At 40.0% G+C, this 19,589-nt stretch overlaps 1 protein-coding gene across 7 annotated transcripts in view; it reads right to left on the bottom strand.

The window, feature by feature from the left end:
• The window catches only part of GHR (growth hormone receptor), a 146,887-nt gene that overhangs the window by 53,075 nt on the left and 74,223 nt on the right, over nucleotides 1-19,589 (bottom strand). For all 7 annotated transcript variants that reach the window (XM_056513105.1, XM_056513109.1, XM_056513108.1 and 4 more), the window contains one exon: nucleotides 9,584-9,663. In XM_056513105.1, the coding sequence (XP_056369080.1) occupies nucleotides 9,584-9,653 (70 nt within the window). In that variant the 5' untranslated portion in view covers nucleotides 9,654-9,663. The remainder of the gene's footprint in view (nucleotides 1-9,583; nucleotides 9,664-19,589) is intronic.

Consider the following 19,589-nt stretch of genomic DNA (forward strand, 5'->3'; position numbering starts at 1 on the left):
CTTTTCACAAACCACTCCTATTTCCTTTGCCCTGTGAAATAAATGGGCTTAATTAAGTAGTGGAGAATAATCAGACCAGTGATTTACACTTCCAGACACCTCACTGGGATGAGCCCCAATATCACATGACAGAAAATACTCTGTGTTATACTCCAGCCTCTACCATTTCTGGTGCAGGAGCTCTCTAAAAGAGACACCAAGAACTTGAAAAGGCATTTCTTTTTCTTGCCAAACCATGAACCACTAATAATTTCCATTCCTTTAATAATTACTTTTAACTTCCAGAAAAGCACTTCACTTCAAGGAAAGATTAACCAGGATATATACAAGGATTAAAACAGATGGTTTGATTTAAAACCTATACAACAGAAACTATAGTTGAGATCAGCATTTTTACTGAAGTAATTACATTGACTATTAACTATTTTATCACTAACAGCAAATAATAAATAGATTTTGTTAACATTTATAGTTATTGCCTACATTTGCTCCCTTTACACCTGCAGTTTTCCTGTTAAAAGTAAATGATCACATTTTTCTTTTTTCATTGTTTCAGTTACAAGACCAGACACAAATTCAAACAGCATAATGACATTATTTTACTTGTACAAGTTCTCTGTTGAAGATTTACTATTTACTAAATACTATCTGTTTTTCCTGTTATACAGTAGGCACACACAGCAAACACAAAGTGTATTTTAAAAGCAACATGATGCATATGGTGTGTGCCAGGTAATTGGTCTTGTTATTTTGTCTTTACAAAGTGAAAAACAGAGGAGGGTTCTAGCAGATAGGGATTCAGGGTAAATTCTTGATCCAAATCAGTTTTCAAATTTGCTTCTGAAGTTTCTGTGTCAGCCCTAAAGCTGAGAGTACACATTTCTAGGCAAGTAAAAAATAAACAAAATCTCAGACCAAATACAAAAAAACCATATTTCCTTTCAGCATGTTTCTGTGCATATGCTGGGGGTACAGTCTGGGATAGCCCAGAGGAGACACAGTTCTTGGTGTGGGTGACTCTGTGTTTCCCCGGGCAGTGCCCGCTCAGCGCTCCAGCCGTGCCGAGTGCTCCAGAGCCCCCACCCGCATCCCTCTCCCCAATTCCCGTGGAGCCTTGCAGAGCTGCACTGCCTTCCATCCCGCCCTGCCACACAGCTCTCCAGGGAACACATCTCGATTTAATTCCTCCCTGAATGACCTGTAGACAGGAGGAACCCTTGGATGTGGGACTCTTTTGTTCCTTTTTTCCCCCCTTTTCATTAATTCTTTTATCCATACAGGTCCTTCAGTTTGATCCCTGGTGTTTTTTTAAGGAACCTTTGTTTACAGTGCTATATCAAGGGCTCTCACAAACTGTCTGCCTCTCTGGCCAACTGAATGAGAATGAAACACAGGACTGAATTGGCATTATGTATGGCTTTTCAGACAGCCCACCAACTTTATTAGCCTACATTACGGCTTTTCAACACCCCTTTGCACCAAATGACTTAGTAGCAGACATTTAATTATCTGTAAAAAAACCCAGCCTGTACTTCTGAAGAAGAAAGTCTTCACTGCATTACGCAGGAAGAATTCAATATCCCTAGCAGAATGACAATCTGTTCTGAAGAAAACTGGCCATTGCTGTCACTACTTGATTATGCTTCTACAAAAGGTGAGAATAGCAAGCAGAGAAACCTCTGTCTTGTTAAGTAGCAGGACTTGTTCCAGGTTCAGAAGCTGGAGTCCTACTCATAGTTTGCAGCTCTACCTCTCTCACCTACTGCATCACTCTTCCACAGTTCATTCTGACACCTCTCCAGTAGTACAGAAGGGAAACAGATTATGCCAGGTACTTCTATTCTCCAAAGGGAACCTTATACCAGAAACTTGTTGTGGAGGGTCACAGCACAGCCAAGCTCCCCAATGGTATCTCAATGCCATTCCCCTTTCCATCCTCAGAAGTCGATAATCACCTGGGTACCAGTTTAGTGTGCCAGGGTGTAACAAGGAAGACTGGGGCAATTGCCAGGGTTGGAAATAGGGGAGTATCTGAAGCCCAAGTGACCAAAAATTCCTCAAGGCTGGAATTAGGCACACTTCAGATAGTGGCTCCAGTTCCAAAACTAGCAAACTGTGCTGAAAGTTCTGCTGCAACCCTGAGAATCATCTGGATCTGCTGCAGGTGCTGGCCAGTGCAAAGCTTTCAGAGTCACTCTGTGTGACTCAAGAATGGCACATTGTGAGCTCCAGCTCTAGAATGTTCCTTGTTCACTTCTGATCCCTTGGAAGGGTTGAGGAGAACACTCAGTTGTGCCAAAATATTGCTGAGGTGCTCACAATACTCCCTCATTTATACTGAGAGAAACCAGGTTGTTCAATTACAGTTTTCCAAGTTCCAGGCACGCTTTTACTCAGTTTCCAGCACAGTTCCCACTGTCACAGTATGGGAAGGGAAGGTGCAACACTGCTAAGAGTCTCTTGGTTGTAAAAATCTCTTGTGTTTTAAAGCAGGCTATGCAAGTTATTGCACAATAACTGCATCATTGTTGAAATTAACAATAAAGTCACCCCTTTTCATGAGCACTTCATTACATACTATGAATATACTGCAACTAGAGGTTCTTTATCCTGTTAGAGATGAATGGTATTGAAAGAAATTTGCTCTGTGTGTACTTTACTGTATGGAACCATAATTCATGTGTCCGCTTTTATAATACAGACTAGTGTTTATTTTCTAGAGCTACTTTTCCTTCCCCTGGTGCAGAGTTAGTTTATTAACTGCATCTATTTGTCTAGTGCAAGCCACACCGTTTCTCTAATTCACATAAAATACACAATTACATTTAAAATACTAAGTGGAGTTAAAGACTGTAACTAGGAATTTTATTACTTGATGGCTTCTTAGATAGTGGTAAAAAACTGCTGTGCAAGGTTTTGCACAAGTTCCATCATTTGATCTTCCTCCCTAAATACACAGGGTTCACTGAATGTGTGGGCAGAAGTTTGTGTTTCAAACTGGCCTCACTCCTCTGAAAACAAGCCACAAGTGGCCACCATCAGTCAGTGGTTCTGGGTGCAGCTTTGTCCTGGTAGAGAAGGAGCAGGTCTGGCTCACAGGAGGATCAATGTGTGTGTTGGTGGCTATGCTGCAGTCTGTAAGTCTGCTTGGGAGAGCAAAGACCTGCTGGGATCACAAGCTTTGCCACTGTGAGGGAGAAAGACTGACCTCTCCTTCTCACTACTCCAGGCACTAACCACTGATGAGTTGCTAATTCTTGCAAGTTGCCTCAAAACACAGCAATCAGAGGACAGCAAATTGGAAAGTCTGTGTTTAACAGAGAAGAAAATATGATACCAACAAAAGAGCAATGAAGGAAATGCACACAATAGCAGGAATATTAAGGATGACAGAGATAACTGGATGGGGAAGCTTTGACATGTATGCTATTTTACAGGGTGTCTGACTGAAGCTGATTGTCCATGAAGTGTTTTTGGCAGGCTTGTGGGTAAAGATATTCAAAGGCTTGAAAATCTTCAGTAAATGCTGGAGTCACAGATGTGGTTTGGAGGACAGGACAAAGAGGACAAGTTTCAGCATCCAGGTTAGCATTTAAACCATTGCATCTACTCAGATACAAGCCTAAATACAGACATTTAAGGGCACAATTTCAGGGTTCAAATACCTGGAAATGTTTTTTATTTTCTGAGTTTTCCTATAAAATATAGCCCTGTCTGCAATTAATTTTCAGCATGTGTTTTCCACATTTAGAAATCCCGAATAGTTTTCTGTAAAGGACAGACAGACAAAGTGAAATCCTTTGTTTGCCATGAGATACTGTCCCACAGGCCCAGACAAACGGTTTACCTGAAATATATACTACTGGGTAGGAAGCAACAGCGGTAAAAGTAGCTCAGAAGTGCACTTCTTTGGCCTTCCCTCGGATTTTTCTGCTAGTCATCAAAGCCATCCTTAATCCCAATGGAAAGTGATGATGGAAATACTATTTTTCTCTCTGCCAAAATGAATCTTCTCTTCGGCCGAAATGGCTTAGCCAGATTACAGTGGTATAAGTGATGCTTCTCTGTGCCAAGGTTTCTGATTCTGGCTCTTGGAATGTGTCTACAGCGATTTCTTCTACATAATGGAACACATTTCTTGCTCAGAAACACTTAGAAGAGGCAAAAATGACAGCTATTCCAAAGGCTTTGTGTTCAGGTGGAAGTTTTAAACCTGCCTTCTCAACAGTTCTGTCCCCATCCACGTACATGCACCACACTGATCACGGTTTTCAGCTTCTCAGATTTTACTGCCAGCTCTGCTTAGACTTGTGTTCCACATCTAGCTGCATTTAACTGAGAAAACAGGCAAAACAGAGAAAGGATGCAGCAAAGATGAACCAAAATAAAAGAATTAAGAAGAGAAAATGACAACTATGAATGAATGACTACAAACTGTGTTACGGCACTACTATTTACCAAGAGAAGGCTAGAATATCTGCAGTTTAAACTAAGGAAAATTGTGTCCTTTCGTCCCTTAGATTAGGATTATAATATATGCAAATTAAAGAAGTTATTAAAAAAAACCAAACCAACAACAAAATCCCAAATATCTGAGAAATGGTTTGTCACTGATTTAATCTATAAAATCTGAGTTCACCTAAATCACAAAACACGTTTTCAGACAAGACCATTTTTCTGAATGGTTCATGCCAGTTAACTCCTGACTCCATGAACTGATGGACGAATTTCCCTGTCCCAGAAGAGAACATGCTGCCATTCAAAGGCACCTTACTTCTGATTCTAATAATAATAATTCTTTCAGGTGTCATAAAAGTCTTTAGACAGCTTGTGTCTGCTACGAAACTTCATGGTGACAGCAAGACCCCAAGTGCTTTCCTGTCCATCCAGTGAGAAGACCCTTCACCTTGGCAGTAGCAGAAAACCTGCAGTGTGTGGCTGAGCAGCTGTGACACGACCCAGAAGAAAGAAACCAGAATTGTGCACATTGAAACAAGGCAGCTGCAAAGATGAGGCTCAGTTCAAAATAAAGACACCTAAATTTAGCTCCCTTTGTGCCACATAGGGCAAAATGTAGTTGCCTGTAGCTATCTCAGACTGCCCAGGATATTTTGCCTTCAGCTTCTGCTTAAAGGCACAGGTGTACTATCTACAAGCTTTATGCAGATTTTTTGAGTACTTAGAGGATATCCCTTATCCCATCTTATCCTTAGGTGTCCAAGCTCCCAATAGTCAATACAGAGTTAGTCAAAGCAGGCCTTGGAACCATGGGCAGCAAGATTTGACTTAATTCCCTGAAAAGAGATGGCAATTATGTATCAGATACCTGGCCTTAAGGTTTTTAATAGAGCTCCTTAAGCTTCTGACCATCCCAGAAAGATGCACATCCCACAGATCCTCTGGTATCACTGGGAGCCCTGCACAGAAGTCTTGGCTGCTCAGGAATGACTTTAATGACACTGAAGTCCTATGCATGAGTTATGGATTCAATCTCCAGTTCTGCAACTGGAACACTGACACCCAGTGCACACATATAGCTAGATGGTTTATCATCAACATGCAATGCATACAAAGCATCAAAGGACAACAACAGACGCAAGTAAAACAAAAGGACATCCTGATGGAAATAAAAATTGGATTGGATTTGTTTCAGAAGGGAAAATTACTAAGTCTACGTCTTAAATAAAAGTTATGCAAATAGAATATATTAGCATAGCAGATTCACAAAATAATTTTAGAAGTTGTGATGGAAAAAGATAAATACATTTTCCAAATCCAGTTAGATAAAATGAACAATAATTTAAGGCTTGTTGCCCTTAAAATTGGCATTGTACAAAACTAGTTTACTCAAAATTATTTTTCTTGTGCTATCATTTAATATGAATGCCCTTCTAAAGCTGTTTCAGAGGATGAATTAAAATAACTGCAATAGTCTGGAATGAACTTTGATCTAGCATAAAAATATGGTAAAAGATATTTCCCACCTTTTTCACTGGGAAGAAATCCATTTTGGAGCTGCTTGAGTTTATGTATCGTTTTATTAACTGGGACTAATTCCCAGTTTATTTCTCTATGTCCTTATTTGACTTACACTCATCAGTACAAGCAAACAATATCAAAACTTTCATTTTGCTTCCTAATCATATTTCAGTCTATGTCTGGAGCAATTCCTGCCAACTGCTTCTGATGCCAGCAGGTAAACCAAAATACCTTGGTGAACTCTGGATACAGTTTTGAAACACCACAGTTACACTAATGTAAAATCTCAAATACAAACCATATTTGTACGCAAATATAAGCTTTCATATTTTTTTCTGAATCACAATTAATACAGCACAGATGTACATCTGCTTATGACGCACCACTCCTTCTTGTTTATGTACTTAATTAGCTAAATTAAATTAAAATGTCAAAATCACACAATTCCCCATCTTCAAAGCAACCTAGAAGCCTAACTCTGCTGACAAAAATGTCTTAATCAGTAGTGAAAATGAGCCTTGTGCTTTCCAATCCGGAAGGCACAAACCCCATCTACCTATGGTAATTATGTGCCTGTTAGAAATTACCTTCCTGTTATTGTGGCCTCCACTTTCTTTCTACCACTGCCTCTGTTCTACCCTTGTCACTGTACACCAGGCAGCTCAAGAGCATGGACAGCATGTGTGTCAGCAGCCCTGGGGAGAGGCTGCAAGTCCCAGACTGCTCAGCCCTAAATTACAGTCGAAGACTGGGACAGTGGACACGCTTGGTCACTTCCAGCATCACCCTCTCAGAGAAGGTGGGCACCCCTCTCACTTCATGTGAGCTGCAGTCTCAGTTTAGGGAGCTGGAAGCCAGCTTCTTTGCAAGAGGAGAGCATGAAAAACAAGCTAAATCATTAGAAAGCCTGCAGCAGAACTGGATACCAGCCTGGAGACAGCAAATAGGTGACTAAATGTCCAATATCTGGTCTCAAAGCAGTTGCCTGGCCAACTGCTGGACTCACACCTTTGATCTTGCCAGAAGGAACTTGTTTGGGATTTCACTCTGTCTAGGGTAGATCTGACCCCATGGCACAAAGCCAGCTCCAATCTCTCTCTTGAAAGGCTGAACCTAAGCTTTGTCTGTTTTCAAGACACAAAAGCATCCCATGTACAGGTCTATATTATAGTGATTCAGTACTAGGATTTAGTAAAAGACTACCAAGCATATGCAATTTTTATTTCTTCTGCTGCCAGAAGAAATAGAATTACTGAAGTGAATTTTTTAGAGAGCCATGATACCATAGATCCAGTCCCCAGGCAACATATCAGATATGGTACAAGCATAGAGCACATTTAATTAAGTTTATACAAAGGTCTCAGCAAGACTGTGCTGGGCAGAATACTATAAGATTGTCAGGATCCAAGACCTGATTGGGGCTGGATTCTCATGAGAGCTTTGTTAGATATGAGCACATCCACATGGGAGAAAAAGAAAACTCAAATGTGTAATAAACAGACCTTGTCTAATACTCTTCCTAAATCACAAAAAAACCCAGCAAATTGATGTTCTTTCATGCTGTTATCTCAAATACCGCTGTTCAATTTATTCTTCCTTCTCTAACATTTTCAACTGAGCATGTGCCCAGCTCATAATGAATGTGTCAAAGCAATAAAAGATTCACGATCACTAAATAAATTCCCGTCACACACACAATCTTTAATGATACAGCAAATGAGGACATAAATATTTAGCACTGTGTCTTGTGTTTAAGCACAGAAACAACAAACATATTCTTAATCATTTGGTTCTGAAGGTAATCTCATGGAAGTTACAATTTCATCAGTAGAGACAAAGTCTCACAAAGATGATGCTGTTGTCAAGTTTTATTTATAACATAGATTTTTACTGCAGTTAGGACATCTGGACCACAGCTCATCTGCCAAGGATCATATAATCCTCATGTGCTGTTAAAACACCAGAGAGAAATCAGTTGGTCCAGTAGAGTGCCCTGGGGATTAATTTTGACTGTTGAATGAGTCTACTGTAAAATGCAGACATGGCGGGGGAAAGGATCGAGTCAGGACACATTACTTTTTGTTCTACTGACCATTCTGTGGTGGCAATGAATAGAAGCTGGTACATGTATAAATTTGGTAAATTTTAAAGGAAAAGCCTTAACTAGCAGTTTTACAGATTCCCTTTCTCATAACACAGAGGACAAGTTTTTGAACCCCACACATGGAAGTAAATAAATTGAAATTTGTGTTTTCTCCATCCAAACCTGTTTGCTAATAAACAGAATTAACTTTATAGAAGAATTGTCTGAGAACTGATCACTTGAGTTTTAATTATTTCTTATTTCAGCTTAATGTCTCCATGAACATGAAAGTATGCCTCTCCAGCACTCAGTGTATACAAGATACCTAGAAATTCAAAGTATGCAACTCCAGGAAAATACAAAACCCTACCAGGAGAAAGAGCTATGTTTATACCTCTAAAATTTAAGCCAGTTTTGATTACAGGCAACTATGTCACAGCCTTTTGTCCAACTACCATATTCTAAAACCAGCACTAGAAAGGCTGATGAAACACGGCTTGCAAGTCTATAGATGTTTAAATTGTGCTCAATAAAACTAAAGTATGGACCTAAAGAAAAAAAGTTAGATATGTCAGGAAATTTCATTGAAAACTGTATCACTTTATTTAGAGTTTGTTGTGGAAGCTGTTTTCATCCCACTTTTAATAAAATTTCTTGACAAACAGCGCTTTGTGACTTGCTCTGCTGACACAAGTTTTGATTAGGAAGTCAGGAGGGACCTGTTTACAGAACTGCAGCTGCTCTTGTACCTTTGGGAGAAGCAGTGACATGTCTACATAAAATTAGTTATTATGGAAAACTGTTACGCTGTCTGTTCTGAAGACCAGAACAGCACAAGGCTGACCAGGTTGAGCTGCACTTCTCTACATAATTAGATCATAGCAAGCATAAGCAGATCAATCTGACACAACATGCAGGTCCCACTGGAGTTCATGGGTTTTATTAAATGAGTTAAAGACCAGTCCCAGCTAGCTGGTTGAGGGTACACATTCTTTTGAAACCCCATAATCTCCACCCAAGAATTACTAAGTTTATTTCTTATGAAACTTGTTCATACTGGCCTGAGATTTAAAGCATATGGTCTTTAAATGCTTACTCTGTATGTCCAAACAGTCCTACACTTAAGATATGAATATACTAAACTGAAAATATGAATATACTAGAAGACTTCTTTAGGATGAAAACACTAGTTCACATAACAAAAAGGAACCTCATACAATTCTTTCATAACTCCTATTCCCATGCAAATAAAATCCAGATGTGTAACACCAACTTTGATATATCTTGCTTACACATCAAAAACTGTCTATGAAATTCACCTTCATTCTGCAACATGTCCCAACCCCATCCACTATATTTACAAAAAGATTAACTGATGCATTTGTCACATTAAGTACCTGGGTTACTGCAACGAAGTAAGTTGCACAGTCATCAAAAATTCAGTATAAAAGCACTGTTTATATAAAGCTCCATATATATATCTACCTACATAAAGACATGGAAAGGCATCATAAAACTTACCATCACTTGCAGAAAGTGAGTCATTTGCACAGATCAGTGCCAAAATAAACAGCAGATGTCGAAGATCCATACTTCTAACTCTGTAATAACAAACGACAGTAAGAGAGTTTCTTTACAAGTAAATATTACTAACATGACACAACATTTAAGCTATTATCTAGTTTTATTGGATTTTTGATTGGATTTAAACCAGAAGTACATTTAGTTTATTGTTTATTGCCTCATAAAGTAATACATCATCTTGCAGTCTAGAACAGATAGTAAATACTGTATTTACAAGAGAAGTAGCTTATGCATCCCTAGTCCATTAAATACAGAGGGAGAAAAAAATTGTCAATTGATAGACTGCATCTGCAAATGACTTTAAAATCTCCAAGAATGTAAAGACTTACAATCCTAGCATAAAGAAAGCCTTTACAACTTCCCCAAAAAGCACATTTCTCGTTTTCCTTCATTCACTCGCACCACACATGCACACACACATTGTACAACCCCACTGCACAATCCTGTTTCGAGGCACTGCTTTGCTCCTGCCACTATCACCAGCATCTGGTGAAGGGCAGCAGCTGCTCTGTGCTGGACTTGCAGACTTCTGCACAAAATGGTACCTTGCTCCCAAAAACCTCATGAGATGTCTGTAGGAATTATGGGGAAAGCATCCAAACCATGGATTATAACCTGACAATTTACAGCCATAGAGATTACCAGAGACCTTCAAAACTAAAACTACAACACACGTGCTAAAATGAGCACGGATGTTGAAACAAGTCAGGCAGCATTTTTTGCTTGGTGTCAGCAAACTAGCACAATACACTGACACCTTCCTTAGAGAGGCAGCAGAGAGAACAGCTCCACTTCCACATCTGACTGTAAATTGGTATGACAGACTTGATTCTGCACTGCACTTTTTTCATTGAGAGGTTTTCTTTATCTAACAGAAGATTAAATCACAAACAACCAAGCCAACTAATGAGTAACCATCTCTAAGCAGGAATTATCAAGTAACAATTCATGCTATCAAGTCTGGGAGTCAAAACCTAGTCAGTTTCTGAATACAGTTATCAAAGTTTGGATTAGGTTAAAGACCATAAAACACAAGAACGCAGAGAATGTAAAGCTATAGTTATGCTGAATTTAGAAGGTAATTCCCTCAATTTCCATACACTAAGAGAACAGAATGAATCACAGCACAGAAAAAAAACCCAAAACTATGACCAACTCCAGATTTCTCATCCATGCTGTTCAGTACAAAACTTGAAAATCAGAAGGTATTTTCTTGCATCTTCCTTAAACTTAAATAATTCTCAGCTTTTAGGCTCAATATAAGTGGCATTTACTCAAACTGCTCTAGACTAACAGAAGTTAAGCCAGACCTGCAAAGACAAGCCAGGAAATGCTCCCCACTGCACACACATCAGGACAAGGATGCCCCACCACCCAGACAAGTTTGGGTCAGCCTGAGTGAGTATGGGACTGCTACATGAAGAGAAGAGTGGCAGGAGCTCTTTGGACTGGCCAGGCACCTGCAGGACTTTGGTCAAGTCATGGGCCACTCCAAAAGGGGGGATGGATGGAGGGACAGAGGGAGGGAGGAAGATAAGAAATGGGAGAAGGGGAGAAGGGGAGAAGGGGAGAAGGGGAGAAGGGGAGAAGGGGAGAAGGGGAGAAGGGGAGAAGGGGAGAAGGGGAGAAGGGGAGAAGGGGAGAAGGGGAGAAGGGGAGAAGGGGAGAAGGGGAGAAGGGGAGAAGGGGAGAAGGGGAGAAGGGGAGAAGGGGAGAAGGGGAGAAGGGGAAAAGGGGAGAAGGGGAGAAGGGGAAAAGGGGAAAAGTAGGGGAAAAGGGGAAAAGGGGAAAAGGGGAAAAGGGGAAAAGGGGAAAAGGGGAAAAGGGGAAAAGGGGAAAAGGGGAAAAGGGGAAAAGGGGAAAAGGGGAAAAGGGGAAAAGGGGAAAAGGGGAAAAAAGGGGAAAAGGGGAAAAGGGGAAAAGGGGAAAAGGGGAAAAGGGGAAAAGGGGAAAAGGGGAAAAGGGGAAAAGGGGAAAAGGGGAAAAGGGGAAAATGGGAAAAGGGGAGAAGGGGAGAAGGGGAAAAGGGGAGAAGGGGAGAAGGGGAGAAGGGGAAAAAAAAGAAAAGGGGAAAAGGGGAAAAGGGGAAAAGGGGAAAAGGGGAAAAGGGGAAAAGGGGAAAAGGGGAAAAGGGGAAAAGGGGAAAAGGGGAAAAGGGGAAAAGGGGAAAAGGGGAAAAGGGGAAAAGGGGAAAAGGGGAAAAGGGGAAAAGGGGAAAAGGGGAAAAGGGTGCTTTAGTGAGGATTTGGGGCAGTGTGGGAGTGAGACAACTTGGGGAGCAGGACCAGGACCAGCAGAAGTGACAACTGCAGCTGTTGGAATGCACAGACCTGGGACAAAGCTAATAAAGCAAGTCATAGGCCAACAATCCTCCTAATTCTCAGAAGAGGTGCTACACTCCCACAGTACAAGGTTCATCCAACATCAGCTACATCTTCAGGTAGCTCAACCAGTCCCCCTGCTTCATCTGTACTCCTGTTTAATGGACTCTTATTATCTACTAGAAAAATAGGCCTCTGTGTTTGTCAAATCCTCTCCTCTTACACAACTTCTTCCCCATCAGTCTCTTCTTCCCCTCAGCTCTTTCATTTTCTCCCTGAAGTTTTATTTTCTCTTCCACAGGCCTGAGCACGTCACTTTGTTTACAGCTCTCCTTTCCCAGTACCCAAGCATTCCGTGCTGCCTTCCTAGTCACACTTTCCTGTTCTATCACATCCACCAGCCTTTGCTAATCTTCCAACCACTCTTTTCCAAGCCTTTCTACTTCTTCCTGCCTAGTAACAGCCAAAAGAAAAGGCCAAAGCCTCAGGAGTGCTCCTGTGAGAATAAATGTGATCCGAATCCATCATTCAGAGCACACTGTTTCATTTTCCATGACTACACCTAATAACTCTGGTGGGACCAGGGTTGGTTCTCATGTGCAGCTGTCACAGCATGACTATCCCCTTCATCCCTGCACACCTGACCGGTGACCATCCCTCAGCTTCCTTCCAAGAAGAGTGGTTTGACAGCTGAAGCACTAACCCAGGAGTCTGGAAACACATCACAGAGGTCAACAAACACACTGCACTTCAGCAAGGTCTTGTTATTGCAGAGCAAAACAATCTTCTTCCACTATGGCTGTTCCCTCTTGCAGTGGCAGACTTGTTTACATACCTGCTACACAGTGAACTCCATCAGGAGATTGTTCCAGTTAAAATGAATCCATAAACATTTATTGTAATGAACCTGTTGGTGAAGCAGTTTTATCAGGACTCCCCAAAGACACAGCCCAGGAGCAGGGCTGGAGCAGCACAGGCTGGGAATGAGCAGCCAGGATGGAGGGGAGGGCACAGCCACCCTCCAGCAGCAGCTATTACTTGTTTAAGAGGAATTTTACAATTATTGGGAAATTCCCTGCTCAGCCAACAGATCTTGACTAAAACAGACAGTTCTCTAAAACAGGGCACAGGATAAATTTGCATTCCTAAACCTCAGAGATGAACAAAATTGCTGCTTCATCTCCTGCCCTTTTGCTAGTCAAAGGCAGTATAGAAACAACGACGCTTCTTCAGTGGACTCTCACAAATGCCAGAATCTCAGCAAGACAAAACACTGTCTTGGCTCTGCCTAAAACCACATGGGATATCCCACTGAGTTATCCATTCAGATAAGTTGTGTCTGTGAAAAATATCCAACTGGTATAGTCTGAATATAACCAATATGGGCAGGACTGAGCCCAAAAACAGCAACTGTTCTCATCTGAAAATATGGATGCATGATGCTCCACCCTTTGTGCAAGCGCCTCTGTAAAAGGCCAAGTTGTGCTATCTCCTTGGAGCTGCAACCCAGAGCTCTCGGGACAGGGCTTGTTCTCAAGGCCTCACCCAGGCAAATGGAGCTCTGCATGGGGTGTGAAGCACCAGGGATGTGACCTCTGCATCCAGCACAAGCACCAAAAGCTCGGCTGGGCTGTGGCTATGATGTCCACTTCTAGCAGTGTTCGAGATGAAGGGACAGCTACACTGCCACAGCTCCGGTCTCATGGGTGAAAATCTGGTGGAAAGTAGGAGCTGCCCCATCCTGATGACACTTTTGGAGGCACAGAACAAAAATTCTGAGAGAAGGGTCCTCTGAAGTGCCACCTGCATCATCATCAGACAACTACTGCCCTGCAGAAAGCTCTCAAAGATCTGTTCCATAGTGACCCACTGCCCTTCCTCTAAGGCACTCTTGTGAGCATTCTATCAATAGGAACAGTATTGTCCAGAGGCTTCAGTGTTAACCTAGCAAGAGACAGCTTCTCTGTAAGCAAAACTGACATTTTGCAATCCAGTAGTATCTACCTCCCAATACCTACCCTATGTGCCTATGAAAGAAAAATGGCTCTTATTCAACAGGAAAAAACATCAAAAACCTTCAAGTTTCTGTAGCATATTAGTCTAAAGAATAATATTCTATGTCTTACCCAACTCCAGCAGCTTGTAAGAATGAACAGAGTTAAAATCAGGAAAAAAAAATTACAGCAGCTGACTGTCCTCAAGCCAGCTGAAACTTGACCACAGAAACATTTGGCTAGAGGTCAGCTCAGGCTAATTACTTCAGTACAGAAAGGGAGCCAGGAGTTATAAAAAGGATAAAAAAAAATATCTTGGCCCTTTTCTATAGCAATGTTGGAGTAAGGTCAATCACAAGTGAATTTAAACACAACATCTCTCCAGTGGGACGTGAACAGAGTAAGCATAAACAGGCAAAACTGGGCTAAGAAGCTCCCTGAGAAAAGAAACAGTTTAGTCACAGCACACTGAGTTGTTTGCATCTACTCTGGTCAGGTAAAAATGTTAACACTCAAAGTAAACCAGAAGGAGTCTTGCTTATTAAAAAAAACCTGTTTGAAGTGAGATCTTGACCTTTACATAGTTTCTGAACCTGAAAGGACCAGAAGGAAAGACAAAGACAAGGACATGGAACCGCACCTATTAGGGCACTTCTGCTTTTGCTGCCACCATTAACTCAGGGTCCTTCAAATATGAAAGCTTTTCCCCAGTAACCTCCTCCACTTTATCCTTGCTTGCCACAGCAGCACCTCTGCAGCTAGTACAGAACAAAGGGTAGCCTCTCTGCTGCAAAACAAAACACAAAATAACTGAGTGAAGGATTAATTTGAAAAGTTTTCCATACACTGCTGTTTCATCATTCCTTCAGACCACAAAGAGGCAAGAGTACAAGAGTGTGCCGTGCTTGTGAATATACACCAGCAGATCCACCACCAAATAAGAACAAGTGCTGGGAAGCAAATATAACTGCAGCCTCTCCAGGTCTGTTCTGCAGACAATCTTCTTTATTGCAACTACCAAATATGTGTACATGTACCTGTGCAGAATTTTTCTGGGTGAAAGGCCTTTATTTTTCACAGTGTGGAAATTCCTTAAAAGTTATTTCAGGGCATGACCAGTGACACCAAGAGGTAATCCTTCTGTGCTTGCCTAAAAACATCCACATCACTTTGGCTGATCATGCATAGCTGAAATCACTTTGCCTGTGCACCCTCACTCCCCTGAGTGCCAACAGGATGGAGTCATGCTGCAACTGGAACCAGTTTTAGCCCTTCCGATCAACACAATCTAAACCTGCAATGGACTGAAAGCCTTCTTCCCTTGCTTGCTGATATTACGGCTTGATTAAGTCATCAGCAGCCCTTGGACGAGTGCCTGCTTTTACAGAGCCCTTGTCAGGGCTCTATACTCAGCCACAGTAAGAAACAGAAATAACAAATTGTCTCAGCTGATATGAGTAACACACCATTCACCTATTGTGTACTGTTATCCTGGATATAAAAAGGACAAGGAATGACACCAAAGAAGCAGAAGTTACATACTCCAAATTAAAAAAACTAACAAACCAAAAACCTCATAAAGGGTACATTTCACTTAAAAAAAAAAATAAAAAATCAAAACCTCAACAACAAAAGGAACATAAAATTGCACTTATTAGGCGTGTTTTTATGCAAATTTGAGGGCTACAAAAAAGGACACTATAAAAACACCTAAACTCTTCCATAGGTTAAAACTTAACCTATGGAAGAGAGGCAACTTTATATTAGGTCTTTATGTCAGCTAAATAATTTATAGTGATTTCAAGTGTTAAAATTGCAAATGTAATTTGTTGAATTAATCGTTCCCTTTGGGTTTAGAAAAATATTTTTTCCCATACAAACTTTTTATTTTGGAATAAAAGTATATGAAATTTTAACTTCAACACCCAGTTTATTCTCTCTATTGTAAGAGACATCTTTAGTGCTTTCAGTTGGTTTATTTTTCCTACGGCCTGATGTGTCTGTTAATTACTCTGATTTAAACTTGTAACAGGATAAATATTATCAGTTCTTTGATTGGTTAAGGTGCCCTTCAGTGAATCCACATTTGGACATTGCTTTGGGCTTTATTGAAAACTGTTTAAAGTCATTTTCAAAAACTTGGCTAAGAAGTCTAAGGGCAGTTGTGGCACATGTGGTATCACTTCTTTATTTATAATAAAATATACTGTACTTTGACAGCAGTAACCTGATGGACTAGGTACACAGGAGGATCTCAGCTCTAAGACGAGTAGATCTCTCCAGTGTAGAACAATTCCTAAAAGAGGATTGCAGTTGTAGTCTTAAGTTTGTCTACTACACAGATAAAAAAATTTGAACTTATCTCAAATTTGAAATAGATGAATCTCAGATGAAATAGCAGACGTTTAGCTGCACAACATGCAGATGTGAATTGCTGAGCAGATACTCACCTTTGCATATATTTGTATCATTAAGGAGGATTCAGGCCTATTTATGGTAACAGTTTCTTTCTCAGCTATAGTACTAACTCTTACAAGGCTTCTCCATTTTTTTTCGTATTATTATTTTTAGTTACTATGGATGACTGTATTTAGATAGTAGTCATCCAAAGGACAAAATTCTGCTCTTTGCTATTTGTACAATGAATTGCAAAGAAAAGTGCTAGAATTTCTTTATATAGGCAAATGTACATTCCAGTTCTGTTTGAAGAAATATAATGCATCCACTCAATGCCCAATATCACATCAAGAAAGCAAAGAGAAATATCTAAGTCTATATCTAGAACCACCACCATAGTAATCTGTACTAAAAAATGCTCAAGAACCTTTCACTGAGATAATTATTCACACTTCACATAAAGAGATTAAATAATATTTCCAGATCTGCAAAAAAAGTTTTGTGCAAGTGTGAAAAAAACCCCAAACCACAAAGCAAAAGCCAGTATTGAAGTTCAAATCCCATCAGGACTACAGCAGTGTGGACCCAATCCAGCAAAGCAGTAAAAAACCATCTGATTTCAAGCAGGCAAGATGACATATTTAACACAAGAACATGGCTAAGTAGTTCTCCTAGCACTGTAAGAGAGCTTAGCACCTCACAGAAATTAGTAAAAAGAAATGAAGCACAGGAATCACAGTGCAAAGCAACTGGTGTGACACCACGGGGAGTTTAGGCTGGAACATGGGGGAAAACAAACAGGATTAATTTCATGCTTGATAATAAATAACCATCTTATATGTGCTGTTGGATCATCACTACACAGCGGGTCAGTTCCACTGTTCAGTCAGCATAACCTCTGCAAGTTTTCTCCTGGGTGCCAGTATCTGCATTATCACTCAAATTAAAAAACACATTACCTGGCACTTGGGCAAACAGAGTCAGTTATGTTCCAGCACACATCATAAATAATTCCACATCTTATCTTTTTGAGCTTTTCTGTAACATGAAAACCCTGCTCCCTCTGATTTCCTTAAATTGCTCTTTGAAGTCTGTAAGACAGGTTTGAGTTCAAGGTGATTGGAAGAAATTAAGGATGCTTTGTTCAAAAATGCTCAGCTATAAAAAAATGCTCAATTCTGTTTCACTGGAGATCACCAGGAGTTTCATAATTTTGGACCAGTTTAGTAATAGCCAGTAATTTTTTGCTCAAAGAACAATTTCAGGAAATCAGAGGGAGCAGCCTTTTTATTTTAAATCATATTTATATAACAAAAACATTTATTCTAGGAAAAAAACATCTTCAAGAAGTTGTAAAATATAAGTTTAAGGCCCAGTATTTAGCCTAGACTCGTGGAATCACTTAACAGTTCGTTACCAATTAATTACATGGTTTAATCACACGCTAAATTATTCGTGTGCTCCTAATCAGACTACATAACAGAGCCTGTATGGCATTTAGGAAGTCATTAACTTAAATAGCACAGTAAGTGAAAGCTAGTGAATGACAGACAAAGCATGTCTCAGTGCATTTCTGGATGGCCACTCAGGACTCCAAGCAATCACATATTTACTATCAGTTGGTCTGCAGGAAAAGAATAATCTCCTGGGCAGAAAGTTTAACAATAACCAGTGTGTTTTAATTTAGTGCAGTTTTGTATGCCTTGCAGCTCATGTAAGTTTAAGATATGATGCATATCCATTAATTTTGAATCTGTAATATGCAGACTGAAGCCAGCTTTGAATTTCAGTTAAACTGATGCACAGTATGAGCACATCTATTCAATGCAACTGTTTTTCACAATAACTGCAATAAAAATCATCTGTTTAAGAAGTTCTGTGTTAATAAGAAGCAGTATGATTAGCTTTCCCTGTGTCTTCTCCAAGATGATACCAGCATTGTTCCCTCCCCAATTTGGTGATTATTTGGTGCTTTAAGTCCACACAAATCTGAATATATAAATGGTGGGCACCTACCAAAAATAGCTTACTGCATTCAACAACTGCTTAAACTACTTCATACAGACATATAGAGAGATTTTGAGCTAGATCCTTAATTGTGAAAATCAACACAAAGTTGAAAGAAGCACTGAATGAACCCAGCAAGTGTAGAAGATCACTCAGTATTGTTAAATACAGCGCTGTCAAAACAAGCTTTCATGAAATAAGAAATAACTTGTGAAGAAAAGCTGATCTCTGTTCTAATCTTTTGGAAAATTCTTTAAAAGTCTCTTAACTTCTGCCTCCACTTGTGCTGGTATGACCTGGAATACAAAATACCTAACTTTCAAATTTAAAGAATGCTTTGATGAAGCATCTCACATACAGAGACAGATTATACCCACATTTACCAAAGTGACTTAAAAACATATAAGTATTTTTAGAAACCATCCAAACAGGATCTCTAAAACCTTTATACTGAAACAATCCCTTGTGATACACATTTTTATGATACAGCTGTTGATGACACCTTTTAGGCCAAGGGAATACTAGGAGGAATACTGCAAAATTTTTAATTGGAGATTTTTCCAAGGCTAGAGTGTCTAGTATTTCTAAATACAGGGAGACTGACTAGCTGATTTTGCAGACAGAATTAACTGAAAGCCAATCTAATGCACAAACTGTGTACATGGCTTGATTTTTCATGGGCTTCGAGTAACTTATTCTAATTCACATTTTACAACATACCATGGAATTATTTTAGCTGTTTCAGTTATCACAGGTCCTGAAGGAATTCTTCCAAGAAAGCAACAGAAGTGGGGTCTGGTTTGTGTCCACGTGCTTGCACCCACTTAACCCCTACATGCACACAAGCATATTGGTGTTTTGATGTACCATCACAAGCACTCAGCTCATTATCTATATCTTATCTTTATTTATTTATTAATTTATTTAAAATATTTTAAATATTATTTATATTATTAATATTTCTGTATGAGAGGGGGAGATTCCTTCCTGTGAGGTAGATTATCTTGGGTAAAATGACAAAAGATCTGACAAGCAAGAAGTATGGGAAGGCTCATGGAAAGACTTTTTTCCTGCACTGGAGAGGTAGAAGGCTATGTGACAAGGGGTCCAGAAAAATTTTGAAATGCAGCTGATTATTAAGGAAGTGGAGACAAGTTTGGATTCCTCACTGAGTGATGAAGCCAGCCCTGCCTTTTAAGGGGAATAATCCAAACAGGCATGCCT

Source organism: Oenanthe melanoleuca, chromosome Z (genome assembly GCF_029582105.1).
Source record: "Oenanthe melanoleuca isolate GR-GAL-2019-014 chromosome Z, OMel1.0, whole genome shotgun sequence".
NCBI lineage: Eukaryota > Metazoa > Chordata > Aves > Passeriformes > Muscicapidae > Oenanthe > Oenanthe melanoleuca.